The sequence below is a fragment of the Cebidichthys violaceus genome, unplaced genomic scaffold (genome assembly GCF_023349555.1).
Source record: "Cebidichthys violaceus isolate CVI_PGR_0920_01 unplaced genomic scaffold, fCebVio1.0.p SCAF_11, whole genome shotgun sequence".
Classification (NCBI taxonomy): domain Eukaryota; kingdom Metazoa; phylum Chordata; class Actinopteri; order Perciformes; family Stichaeidae; genus Cebidichthys; species Cebidichthys violaceus.
This window is the reverse complement of record NW_027176274.1, coordinates 1,550,151-1,564,238: the sequence shown is the minus strand read 5'-3', so window position 1 is coordinate 1,564,238 and position 14,088 is coordinate 1,550,151. Positions and strand designations below refer to the sequence as shown.

At 39.8% G+C, this 14,088-nt stretch overlaps 1 protein-coding gene across 1 annotated transcript in view; it reads right to left on the bottom strand.

The window, feature by feature from the left end:
- Positions 1–195: 195 nt before the first annotated feature.
- Positions 196–14,088, bottom strand: part of neb (nebulin) — a 78,839-nt gene continuing 64,946 nt past the window's right edge. The window contains exons 126-142 of the mRNA XM_068736831.1: positions 13,572–13,676; positions 13,166–13,270; positions 12,701–12,793; positions 11,720–11,812; positions 9,641–9,733; positions 9,408–9,500; positions 8,680–8,772; positions 8,447–8,539; positions 7,543–7,635; positions 7,125–7,217; positions 5,834–5,926; positions 5,328–5,435; positions 4,241–4,427; positions 3,707–3,799; positions 2,830–2,970; positions 2,549–2,652; positions 196–941 (exon numbers count right to left, since the gene is read on the bottom strand). Of these exons, the coding sequence (XP_068592932.1) occupies positions 768–941; positions 2,549–2,652; positions 2,830–2,970; positions 3,707–3,799; positions 4,241–4,427; positions 5,328–5,435; positions 5,834–5,926; positions 7,125–7,217; positions 7,543–7,635; positions 8,447–8,539; positions 8,680–8,772; positions 9,408–9,500; positions 9,641–9,733; positions 11,720–11,812; positions 12,701–12,793; positions 13,166–13,270; positions 13,572–13,676 (1,854 nt within the window). The 3' untranslated portion in view covers positions 196–767. The remainder of the gene's footprint in view (positions 942–2,548; positions 2,653–2,829; positions 2,971–3,706; positions 3,800–4,240; positions 4,428–5,327; positions 5,436–5,833; positions 5,927–7,124; positions 7,218–7,542; positions 7,636–8,446; positions 8,540–8,679; positions 8,773–9,407; positions 9,501–9,640; positions 9,734–11,719; positions 11,813–12,700; positions 12,794–13,165; positions 13,271–13,571; positions 13,677–14,088) is intronic.

Genomic DNA, 14,088 nt, shown 5'->3' with positions numbered 1-14,088 from the left:
GTTCACGTTATGCGTCAAAATGAACGTCTGCATATTTTAAACTTATTATTTATCTTATTAACTAACAAAACGTCTACAGGGTTTGTTTTTGATGGACTAACTTGCTTTATAGTTTATACTCTGTGAGGATGAAAAGCTTCTGGAGGAAGAAGAGGAGGAGGAAGAGGAGGAGCATGAAAGGAGGAGGCGGAGTGCTGCAGGAGCTCGGTGTGCTTTATTAGCTACTGATCAATGAGGAGGAAAACACACACACACACACACACACTCTACTTGAGGCCGGCCGTCAGTGTGAAGGAGGGAAGACTGAGGCTCGACTACGACTCTTCAGGAGCGGCGTCATCGTTTCGTCGTTGTCGTCTTTTCTTTGTCTCTCAATAGAATTTCCATTAAAGACATAATTGGAACTATTTGAGAAAAGAATGTTTTCATATATATTATGTTTTAAATATACAAAGGGCGTATTGGTGGTGCGTCTCAGTTTAAACAAAGTGAAATGTCATTGGTAGCGTGTATAATCAGTAATATTTATATGATGTTTACGTCACATCCACAGGAAACGGCAGCACATGAAAGATGACTACAGGCTACAAACTACAGGCTACAAACTACAAACTACAGGCTACAGGCTACAAACTACAAACTACAGACTACAGGCTACAAACTACAAACTACAGGCTACAGACTACAGGCTACAGGCTACAGGCTATGCAGCCGATCTGTTTTCGTCCCGTGGATGTGTCGATAGGTCGGCGCGTCGTCCTCGTCTCTTAGATGGCTTCCACGTAGTTGGCCGGCAGCATGCCGGTCTTGCCGGTGCGCTGCACGGTGCCGTACATCCAGCCCTCGTCGATGGCCTGAACGTTCACGATGACGTCGCTGTCCTTGAAGGACACCTCGTCGCTGTCGGCCGCACCGTAGTCGTAGATGGCGCGCACCGTTTTCTGTGGAGAGTGAAAAGAGGTCAATCAGAGAGAGTGTGTGTGTGTGTGTGTGTGTGTGTGTGTGTGTGTGTGTGTGTGTTAAAGGATGAGGTTGGTGATTTTCTATATTCTTCTTGTTAACAAATAGCATTAAAATAATTATGACATTCTGTGACTTTTTATGACATTTTTACAACAAATTATACATTTGACTTTTTGTTACTTTTCATGACATACTATACTATGACTTTATTTTTTATTTTTATGACTTTTTTTACGACATACTATACTATGACTTTTTTATTTAATTTTTTTATTTTTTATGACTTACTTTACTATGACTTTATTTTTTTTATTATTTATGACATACTATACTATGCCTTTTTATTTTTTTTATTTTTTAGGACTTACTTTACTATGACTTTTTATTTTTTATTATTTATGACATAATATACTATGACTTTTTATGACTTTTTTTACAACAAAATATATATTTGACTTTTTGTTACTTTTCATGACATATTATGCTATGACTTTTTTTTTTTTTATGACTTTATGACTTTTTTTACAACATACTATACTATGACTTTTTTTTTATCTTTTATGACATACTATACTATGACTTTTTATGACTTTTTTTACAACATACTATACTATGACTTTATGACTTTTTTATTTTATTTTTTATTTTTTTATGACATACTATACTATGACTTTTTTTTTTTTTTATCTTTTATGACATACTATACTATGACTTTTTATGACTTTTTTTACAACGTACTATACTATGACTTTTTATGACTTTTTTTACAACATACAATACTATGACTTTTTATGACTTTTTTACAACATACTATACTATGACTTTTTTATTTTTTTTATTTTTTAGGACTTACTTTACTATGACTTTATTTTTTATTATTTATGACATAATATACTATGACTTTTTATGACTTTTTTTACAACAAAATATATATTTGACTTTTTGTTACTTTTCATGACATATTATGCTATGACTTTTTTATTTTTTATGACATACTATACTATGACTTTATGACTTTTTTTACAACATACTATACTATGACTTTTTATGACTCTTTTTACAACATACTATACTATGACTCTTTATGACTTTTTTATTTTATTTTTTATTTTTTTATGACATTTTCTATGACTTTTCTATTTTATTTTTTATTTTTTATGACATACTATACTATGACTTTTTTATTTTTTACGACATACTATACTATGACTTTTTATTTTATTTTTTATGACATATTATACTATGACTTTTTTATTTTTTATGACATACTATACTATGACTTTTTATGACTTTTTTTTACAACATACTATACTATGACTTTTTATGATTTTTTTATGACATTTTCTATGACTTTTATTTTTTTTATTTTTTATGACATACTATACTATGACTTTTTTATTTTATTTTTTAATTTTTTATGACATACGGGTTTGGTCCATTCTCCTGAAAGCACCTGTAGAAACACTCAACTAGCAACATGAGAAGTTAAACCACTGGTGCTGTTCTGTTGCTCATGCAGTGTGTGTGGTGTGTAGTGTGTGTGTGTGTGTGAGTGTGTGTGTGTGTGTGTGTGAGTGTCACTAACCCCGGTGGTAGAGGGGTGTGAGGGGACGGAGGACACGGTGGTCTGCTGGGTGGCCACTGAAGAGGACCTCTGCTGCAGCTCCACGGTCTTGGTGGTCTGGTAGCCTGAACAGAGAGGAGTCAGAGAGGAGTCAGAGAGGAGTCAGAGAGGAGTCAGAGAGGAGTCAGAGAGGAGTCAGAGAGGAGTCAGAGAGGAGTCAGAGAGGAGTCAGAGAGGATGAGCCTCAGCCTGTCGATGAGCGACCGACACTGAATCTAGCATCGGGCAGAGCGCTCGCGTACCGGTGGAGGAGGCCATGAAGCCGTTGCTGTAGAGGGACATGTGGTGGTCGGCGTCGTGGGACACCTCGGACTTCTCGTCGCCAACGCCGCTCAGAGCGCTGGTGGAGCGGGAGTGCTCCTTACTGCGCCGCTGAGCTTGAACTGACGCGAGAAACACACGGTTAGTTACATTTTATTGCTTTTTACATTTTGTCATTACATCGAATTTTATAATAATGTATTTTTATATTTACAAACATTTGTTACAATTATTTTGTATTCTCATTATTTTATTTTATTCTATTGAGCCACCCAGCGACTGTATGAAGAAACAATAAAAGTCTAGTTTTCAACACGTTTTACTAGCTGTGTATGATTTAAGATAACATGATTTATAACATATTTATTAGCAGATAAAAGGACATTTTAAAGTATTTGTCAACAACGATAACTCCATAACTGGTCTAGAAAGATAACGAGATCATGAATTCTTCATTTTCACATCATTTATGAAGAGTTTTAACGCCTCGTGTGAATAATTTATACGTACAAACAAATAAAACAAACTATTTATTTAATGTGGGTGATTGAAGTATTATTACACATGATATGATTTACATTATATATGATAACAAGCACTCTAAAATGTCCTTTCATTTGCGTTAGAGTGTGTTATTATTCTCTAGCTATGTGTAGAAGTGTTTGTCTGACGTATAGATGCTGAATGTGGAGTTAAAACCTATTAAATATTGTGAACTGTGACTAACTCAAAAACTAAAGCTGAGACTTCTCTGGATTCATTTGAATACCAGAGTGTAACTGACGGTGTTTCAGCTGTTATTACCGTGTAATAACAGCTGAACAACACGGCTGACCTGAGGTCTGGTGTCTCTCTCACCTGACATCATGTGGAGGCTCCTGGACTGGATGTTGTCCTCCGCCGGGTCGTAGTCGAACACGGAGCCGGGGTTTGTGCGCCAGACACGCAGATCTGAGGACGCAGAGTCACACGTTGAAGATCGGACCGTCACCGGTCTGTGGCCTGATCCTCTGATGTACTATTCATGATAGTTAATAATAATAATAATGAGTTTAAGAACACTTTGAAGGAAGCTCCAGACTTATTGTCCTCTTTGTTGTGGGATCATGGGAGTTGTTGTTTTTAGGGTTCCTTCAGTGTTCACACTTCAGGAGGTTCAGGACGTCCTGGAGGGGCTGATGCTAACGTTAGCTTAGCTTCTCTGATAACTTAAGAACCAGACTTCATCCAGTTAAAGAAACACTAAGATCTAAAAAGTGTATCGATGACTTAAAACTGTATAAAACAGCGTGACATGTTACACTTCACATTCTGTACGGTCTGATTCTACAGAGTCTGTTCCTGGCGTTGAACCAGCAGCAGGAGGAGGCAGGAGGAGGCTGGAGGCCGTACCGGTGGTGGTCTCCTGGTCGTGCTCGATGGCGCGCCTCCTCTCCATCTCCACCACGCGCCTCTGGATGCCGCGGTAGTTGATGTCGCTGAAGTCCTGCGTGTTCTTCTTCACGCGCTCCGTCACCAGGTCGGAGGCGGTGACGGTGAAGCTGCCTTTGCTCTTCTCAAAGTCCTCGTGGTACCTCACCTGAGAACCAGCACGGAGCACGGAGCACGGTTACAGGAGCAGAGGAACATTTAAAGACATGGAACTTAATACACAGAACTGTGCTTCCATTAGTTTATGAAGACCGGACACTAAGAATGTTTTATTTTATTACTTCTGGCTGAGACGAAGCAGACTGATTATTATCATTTATAAACTTCATTCAGGAATGTTATTTATGTTTCCAGTGAGACATTAATGAATTCATATTTTGACTTTCCTGCTCTAGAAACAATATTTATTGATATCTAAGTAATAAATTAATCCTGTTCTGAATTTATTTGGTTTTAAATTCCTATAAATGTTTTTGTCCTTAATAATAAATAAATAAATGCTATATTTAATAAATAAATCTTATATTTAATAAATAAATAAATAAATCTTATATTCAATAAATAAATCTTATATTTAACAAATAAATAAATCTTATATTTAGTAAATTAATAAATACATCTTATATTAATAAATAAATAAATCTTATATTTAATAAATACATAAATAAATAAATCTTATATTTAATAAATACATCTTATATTTAATAAATACATATTATATTTAATTAATAAATACATCTTATATTTAATAAATAAATCAATCAATCTTATATTTCATAAATAAATAAATAAATCCTAAAGATACCACCGTAGTTCTCTGACTCTCTTGAAAAGGGAGGAGTTATGTTGTTTCTTGCAATCTGCCACCTCACCACTAGCTGTCACTAAATCTCACACACTGTCCCTTTAAGTGTAAACCACATGCGCTGTTCCTTTCCCCTGGAAGTTCACACTGGAACTCCAAATGCGCATTAATCCGCCGCTGAAAATAGTCCTTCACAAATGCACTGTTCACTCCTGTTAGCGTAAACGAACACCAGCATCTTACCCCGGATATGATGCGCTGGGTCTCCCTGACGCGCCTCATCTCAGGCGTGTCCAGCACGAAGGCGGCTTTGCCCTGGACCTGCTTACGGAAGCTGTCAGAGTACAGAACCTGGTGAGGAGGAGAGGACACACAGTGAGGTGAGGCGTTCAGACCCGAAGCCGTCGCAAAGCAGCCGTTTAGTGGCACAGAGAGGCTGAATGGGAAGAGGACACACATGGAATGAGCAGGGGGGGGGGGGGGTAGCAGGGAGCCGTTTTTATTAAGAGGCTGAAGTATTAAAGGAAAACAAGATTAATGTTCCCAATCTTCAGTGGGAGGACGGCAGGGGGAGGACGATGAAGAGGAGCAGGACGGGTTAGCGGTGATGATGTGCAGACGCACCACAGCTGGAGAATTAATACAAGAACCAGAGCCGGTTAGAACGGGTTAACATGAAGGAGGGGGGGGGGGGTAGAGGTAGAACATATCTTCAGTAGAATATGTTCTGGAGGTGGTTCTCAAAGTACCGAGCTAATGTTTTCTTGGTTCCTTTTGACCCGCTCCATCTCTGGGGTATACACCACAGGGGTTCCCTTGGCTGAGCTGTCTTTATACAACACCTGGAGGACAGAAGCACAGCGACCCAAGAGCCGATCAGACACCGACACACACCAGAACACACCAGAACACACACACACACACACACACACACACACACACACACACACACACACACACACACACACACACCTATAGGACTGGTTTCATAGACTCCGATTACAACCCTCTGAACCCCGAACACACCGAGTGAGATGAACGCAGATAGAGCAGCCAAAACAAAGACTAAAGTCATATTTAATCTAAAATATGTTATTCTACATGTTCTCATTATAAATGTCTCCTCTACTGAAGAGTTCACTCTAAACAGATTGTGTTAAAAAACATTAAACTGTGAAACTATTCATCTGAGACCAACAGTCATGTGACCAGAAATCAGAGAAACTATGACTGAACTTCAGGAAGTGAACACAGAGAGGAGAGAAGAGAGGAGAGGAGAGAGGAGAGAGGAGAGGAGAGGAGAGAGGAGAGAGGAGAGGATGTAAAAATGTAAATAGTTCCATAAACATGTAGAGCCTCCAATTTTTTCCAACATTGTTAACACTTGTGGACATTTGCAATCATGTTGGATATTTAGATTCCATTGTTTTCCAATTTTTGTAAAATACATTTTCAAAGAAATGAAATCATAACTGTTGTTCTGCACTAAAGACGTGTTCTAGTTCTCTCTATTCTACTCATGAAGGTTCTGTTTCACAGAGGAGCAGAACTTTATGTTACAGAGAAGATAAAGATCACAGAGAGAAACATGTGACAGAAGAGGCTCAGGGTTCAGAGGGTTGACCTAAAAACAATAAGATAAAGACACAACAGGATATTTCAAATGAATGTGAAGAAGTTTTCAATGTCATGAATTTAAACAGCGTCTGAGAAATTGGTCCTATAGAGTGACTTCTCCTGGTGGAACAGGATCTCTGTTGTGGGAACAAAACACAAAACACACTCCTAAAACGCTTCAGCAGGAGATTTAGTGTGTCGTTAGCTGTGAAGTAGAAAAACGTTAGCTTAACGTGGAGATCAAAGCTGTGTGTTAGAAGAACCGGAGGAGGGGGTTGATGGTTGATGGTTGATGGTTAAAGATGGAGGGCAGAGGATGAAGGGTCAGAGTGGTGATGAGCTCAGAAGCAGGCTTAAGACGGGGATGAGCACTACTAATCCACTCAGTTAGGGGGCACACGTGGACCGGCTCGTTTCTTCTACCGAGCTGATGTTCTTCTGGGTTTGTTTGACCCGCTTCACCTCCGGGAGGTCCGATATCGCCGTGCCTCGACCCAGAGAGTCCTTATACTTTATCTGCCCGACAAACACCGGGTTTGAGGATTTTAGAAAAGAAAGAGGAGGAAAAAACAAAAGTAAGAGAGACAATCAGACAGAAATCCAGGAAGACAAGAACACTGCATCGAAACACAACCACAGCAGACACCAAACACTCAAGTTCTCCTGAGGAACGGAGGAGATTAAAGAGGGTTAGCTGAACCCCCAACCAGGCTCATCGGGGTTAAATCTGCATCTAATACGTCTAAAGGCTGAGGAGAGGAGGTTTGTTATGTTTGAGGGTGAGGAAGAGGGTGAGGAAGAGGGTGAGGACAGATGCAGGATCACTCTCTCTGTGGAGTACCGTGCTAATGTTGAGCTGATTGCGTTTGACTCTCTCCATCTCGGGGGTCTCTGATACTGACGTGCCTTGTTCCACTCCTGCTTTGTATTGAATCTTATGAACGAGACAACACAAAACACAAAAGAGTCAAATATGACGGCAACACTCAAAGGAGGATTAGTTTTATTAAAGAACCCAGGGAGATGGAGACTTATTTAGGATGTTTTGTTTTTGGTCATCAACGGAGGCTGGTAAAAGGAGTGATTTATGAGCTTCAGTTAAGATGGAGGAGGGGGAACTAACACTAAAAACACAGGAAGTAAAGTCTTCAAGGCTACGGTCCAAAAGTCCAAAAGTTACCTCCTAACGTCCTTTTCTAACCACTTCTCCTTGACCTCATGACGTCAAAAGGAGAGTTCATGAGGAGTTAGGAAAAGAGAGAATCAGACTCCACTTTCACTAAACTATGTAATTATGATGAAGGTCTGTCAATGAAACTACAAATAAAAGGTGACTCCATGAATCTATTATTAGATCATTGTAGAGCACGTGAAGACCAACATGCTTCAGTAGAGACTTATTATTGACTCATTCAATAGCAATATTTACTTTGTGCATTCATTTTTAAATGTTGCCGCCGCAATGAATTGTGGGACGGCAACGTCTCCTTTCCTATCATAAAGGATGGTCCAGTGTTTCCTATTGTAAGGGGGGAAAGGAAAGGAAGCATTGAAGCATCCTTAACATGTAGAGGATTCAAACGGCACATAGATCCTTCAGGTCCTTTCACTCAGTGAGGAACCTTCATGAGGTAAACAGGACTTCTCCACCGCAGCCTCAGACTCTCTAGTAGGAGAGGTCAGAGGGCGTTTTGGGGAATGATTTTAAGGATCATTTAAGGGTCACTGCAGTTCTTGTCTTCTACCGAGCTGATATTCTTCTGGGTTTCTCGGACCCGCTTCACCTCAGGGAGATCTGGGATGGAAGTGCCTTGACCCACAGACTCCTTGTACTGAATCTGCTCATTGTAATAGATTACACAAAGTCAGAAGACAACATAGAGACAAAGAAGAGCACAGCGTGTACTGTGTTATTTCATGTAAACGAGGAGAGGTGAGTTATGAGGACAGACGTAGGGTTTCTCTCTCTGTGGAGTACCGTGCTAATGTTGAGCTGATTGCGTTTGACTCTCTCCATCTCGGGGGTCTCTGATACTGACGTGCCTTGTTCCACTCCTGCTTTGTATTGAATCTTATGAACGAGACAACACAAAACACAAAAGAGTCAAATATGACGGCAACACTCAAAGGAGGATTAGTTTTATTAAAGAACCCAGGGAGATGGAGACTTATTTAGGATGTTTTGTTTTTGGTCATCAACGGAGGCTGGTAAAAGGAGTGATTTATGAGCTTCAGTTAAGATGGAGGAGGGGGAACTAACACTAAAAACACAGGAAGTAAAGTCTTCAAGGCTACGGTCCAAAAGTCCAAAAGTTATTTTGAATCTTTAGAATGAGATAACAGAACATTTAAAAAGTCAAATATGACGATAACACCCTCAAAGGAGGATTAGTTTTCATTTTAAGAGGGAAGGAAATGATAAAAAAAAATAAGACATTAAAATAAAAGAATTCAGGGAAATGCACTTATTTAGGGAACAAATGGAGGGAAATTATGTTCTTGAGGAAATTCAAAACGAAGTCAACGACGAAAGCTGATAAAAAAGTAAAAAGTTGTGATTAATGCATCTTAGTTAGGATGGAGGAGGGAAACCAGTAGAACACAGGAGGTAAAGGTTCATCTCTAGACTAGTAGGAGAGGTCAGAGGGCGTTTTGGGGAATGATTTTAAGGATCATTTAAGGGTCACTGCAGTTCTTGTCTTCTACCGAGCTGATATTCTTCTGGGTTTCTCGGACCCGCTTCACCTCAGGGAGATCTGGGATGGAAGTGCCTTGACCCACAGACTCCTTGTACTGAATCTGCTCATTGTAATAGATTACACAAAGTCAGAAGACAACATAGAGACAAAGAAGAGCACAGCGTGTACTGTGTTATTTCATGTAAACGAGGAGAGGTGAGTTATGAGGACAGACGTAGGGTTTCTCTCTCTGTGGAGTACCGTGCTAATGTTGAGCTGATTGCGTTTGACTCTCTCCATCTCGGGGGTCTCTGATACTGACGTGCCTTGTTCCACTCCTGCTTTGTATTGAATCTTATGAACGAGACAACACAAAACACAAAAGAGTCAAATATGACGGCAACACTCAAAGGAGGATTAGTTTTATTAAAGAATCCAGGGAGATGGAGACTTATTTAGGATGTTTTTTGTAGAAATTAAAAACCTGGTCACCAACAAAGGCTGGTAAAAAAAAGGAGTGATTTATGAGCTTCAGTTAAGATGGAGGAGGGGGAACTAACACTAAAAACACAGGAAGTAAAGTCTTCAAGGCTACGGTCCAAAAGTCAAAAAGTTATTTTGAATCTTTAGAATGAGATAACAGAACATTTAAAAAGTCAGATATGACGATAACACCCTCAAAGGAGGATTAGTTTTCATTTTAAGAGGGAAGGAAATGATAAAAAAATAAGACATTAAAACCTCTTCAACCCTAACCCTATTTTTAGGCCTATGCTTGAAAATTGCATACCCATACTAAAAATGGTTTATCTCTGCAACCACAAGCAGTTTTTGAATAATATTGGTGTTATAATAAAGAGAACACTTGTGAGATTTGTTCAGATGTGTAAATATCATTATATATGTTACTGATTAAGAGCAAATGAAGATGGCACCCATCACAAATTAAAGAATTTCAGATTTGCTTTAAAAAAAAAAAGCACTTTCAGGATGATTATTTCTTAGGAATGATGTAGCTTGAAGGTTTAAACCTCTCCCAGATCATAGCACAATGTGTGAACGGTCTCTGTGCAAAGCTTGACTCTGATAAAGTGAAGCAGAACTAAATTAGAGAGGTTTTAGTACAGAGAGTTCAGACGAGGTCTCCAAAATGCTCCTTTTGGCACAATGTGTGCCATTCTAATTTTCTCATCTACCAAACTATATGTTTCACTTGTATATATCACTAATGGTGTTCAATACATCCAAATATAGCAGTTTTGGCTTCATTTGAAGGCCAGAATCCTCTCTGAGACCTCTCTGAGTCCCTCTGTTCGCTCGATTTCTTTCAGATTCCAGCCCTCCTCCTCTACGCAGAGCTGTAGCTCAGCGACCCATTGGTCGATTTCAGTGATTGACACCTCTTTCGACGCGTTAGAGCCAATAGAATTGAGCCAATGCCACGTGAAAATGATTGACAGCACTGTTAGCCAATCAGAATAAAAAAAGTGCCGTCCATCGTGAAGCGTAAAAATCCTATTGGCTGAGAGTCAAATCATCATATCTGCTCAGTACAGCCTCCTAAACGTCCCAAATGACTTGAGGATATCCGCTGAACAGATATACGTGTGGATTAGTGGGAAAAAATGCTTTGTCTTCTCAAAACTTCAAAAGGTGAGGAGCAATTTCTGATCCTAATCGATATTGCGGTTTGTTTTGCTGGTGTTTGTTGGCTCATATCTTGGTGAGGCTTTGCTGTAGCGGAATATGACTCATATGTCTGTAATCCTCAGGTTGCTAGCGTTCTTTTGAGCTATGATGTGTTTGTACTGCATGAATTAGCACAGCGGTAGAGCCAGAAATGTGGCGAGTGGGTTGCCTAGGTGGCGCTATATGGATTTTGATATTTGGTAATAACTTTAGCTATTTATTGAGTTGTGTTTGGAGTGTGTACAAACGGCTTACATGACCTTGCAGCCCAGGCTCTGCTGTTTAATCTGGTATGCGACATCATTATATTCGTTACTGATGAGTGCATTTGTTTGGCATTTTGCATGAATGCATGAACCCAAGAGCCCCCCCCCCCCCCCTTTAAGACGTTATTAATAAAAGAAATGCACTTATTTAGGGAACAAATGGAGGGAAATTATGTTCTTGAGGAAATTCAAAACGAAGTCAACGACGAAAGCTGATAAAAAAGTAAAAAGTTGTGATTAATGCATCTTAGTTAGGATGGAGGAGGGAAACCAGTAGAACACAGGAGGTAAAGGTTCATCTCTAGACTAGTAGGAGAGGTCAGAGGGCGTTTTGGGGAATGATTTTAAGGATCATTTAAGGGTCACTGCAGTTCTTGTCTTCTACCGAGCTGATATTCTTCTGGGTTTCTCGGACCCGCTTCACCTCAGGGAGATCTGGGATGGAAGTGCCTTGACCCACAGACTCCTTGTACTGAATCTGCTCATTGTAATAGATTACACAAAGTCAGAAGACAACATAGAGACAAACAAGAGCACAGCGTGTACTGTGGACACAGACACGTCCATTCAGTCATAACACTTAACAACTGACAATAACACGTTGTTAGTAAAACCACGTATTTCAGTGGGAGCTGAGTATGATGGCAATACATACGTTTGTTATGCTTCAACGATACTTCATCTAGATGTGATGAATAGTTTGCTGTATCACTAAGAGTACCTACATGGAAATAAGGGCCTTAAACCAAAAGTACACGATGTACTGTACTTGGACATAGATGTTCAAAATACTTTTACGCCATTTCGTGTACATAGGACGACGTATCAGGACCATTGTAAATAAAAACTGAGGTGTGGTCACACTGTGGTGTGATGTGATTGATCCAATTGGTTCCTCGACAAAAAAAACACAAAATTTACTTTGTTTTTGTCTCGAATTTCTGACTCTAATCTCAGAGTTTTTTCTGGGAAATTAATGACTTTAAAGTCTCAGAGAAAATTTGTTTTTTTTCATAAATTTGTGCATTTTTTTCTTGTAAATTTACGTCTTTAATCACAGAAATTCGTATTTTAACTACAATGGCCCAAATACATAGAAACAAGTTATTGTCTTGCAGTAATGAAGTTGGGCAAAGAAATATCTACATGTATTAGCTACCACAAGTTAACAGAAAATAATTCAGAGATTTGGGGGCTCAATTAAATCCCATAATTAGTCAAATCAAGATAAAAGTGTGTTGGATTACAGGCGTCTATCTGTAGAGACAGGTCTGGTTATATTCCTGCTCTCTAGATAAAGGGGAGTATGGAGGGAGGCCTGGTTGGAGGAGGAGATGACGGAGGGCAGGGTCACTCTGAGGAGTACCGTGCTAATGTTGCGCTGGTTGTGTTTAACTCTCTCCATCTCGGGGGTCTCGGGCAAAGACGTTCCTCCTCCCACATCGTCTTTGTACTGAATCTTTACACGGACCAGGAATGAAAGCAGCAAACCAGCGGTTAGCCTGACGTCAACTCTGATATACACACGATGAGGACGAGGAGATCAAACAAAGTCTACGCTTGATTTATCGAACAAGAACACACCGAATGAAACATACCGTAAACACGCATCTAACAACACACAAGCTCCGCACTACCACGTATCAATGTTACACTAAAGAACAGGTCAGGGGTCAGTAGCGGGAGTTAAAATGCTGCAGATTCTACAAGGTTAATAAGAACAAAGATCAGTTTGGTCCAAAGAGATAAAGGGCTGCATATCAGGGTTTGTTAAAGAACAAATAAAATGTGATTAGAAAACATCTAGAATCAAATATTATGGAGTAGATACCAAGCTGAAATTCTTTGTATTCTCTTTAACACGGAGCATTTCAGGAGTGTCCTTTATAGTGGACACTTTGCCCATTATGCTTTTATGGTCAATCTGGTATTGATGCTACAGGGAGAAAAACAAAAGTGCAGTTAAAATGTTTCACAGACAAATCAAATCAAAGAGCCAGAAGAGAAGCTACTCGTCCACATGAACAGAACCATAGGTTCTGCAAACACTGACGGAAAAAACTTCTTTTACAGCTGGATTCAATTCATTAAGAGAACGCCGTAGACAAGTATAAAGTATTGAAGATAATACTTTGCAGCAGACATGGAGACAAACACAGAGACACCAGAAGACCCTCTGTCTTCACACTGAGACATGTAGAACCAGAACAACTCATCGTTTACGGGTTTCTACTTACAGTGCTGAAGTTCTTCTGGTTCTCACGGACTCTCTGCATCTCCGGAGTGTCCAGGACGGGAACGTAGTGAGACATGGTCTTCTCAGCTTCCTCTTTGTACTTTTTCTGTTGGACAAAAACGAGAGAGAGAGAGAGAGAGAGAGAGAGAGAGAGAGAGAGAGAGAGAGAGAGAGAGAGAGTCAGAGAGAGAGAGACAGAGAGAGAGAGAGAGAGAGAGAGAGAGAGAGACAGAGAGAGAGAGAGAGAGAGAGAGAGAGAGAGAGAGACAGAGAGAGGGAGAGAGACAGAGAGAGAGAGACAGAGAGAGAGAGAGAGAGAGACACACAGAGAGACAGAGAGAGAGAGAGAGAGAGAGAGAGAGAGAGAGAGAGAGAGAGAGAGAGAGAGACAGAGAGAGGGAGAGAGACAGAGAGAGAGAGAAAGAGAGAGAGAGAGAGACAGAGGGAGAGAGACAGAGAGAGAGAGAGAGAGACAGAGAGAGAGAGAAAGAGAGAGAGACAGAGAGAGAGAGAGAGAG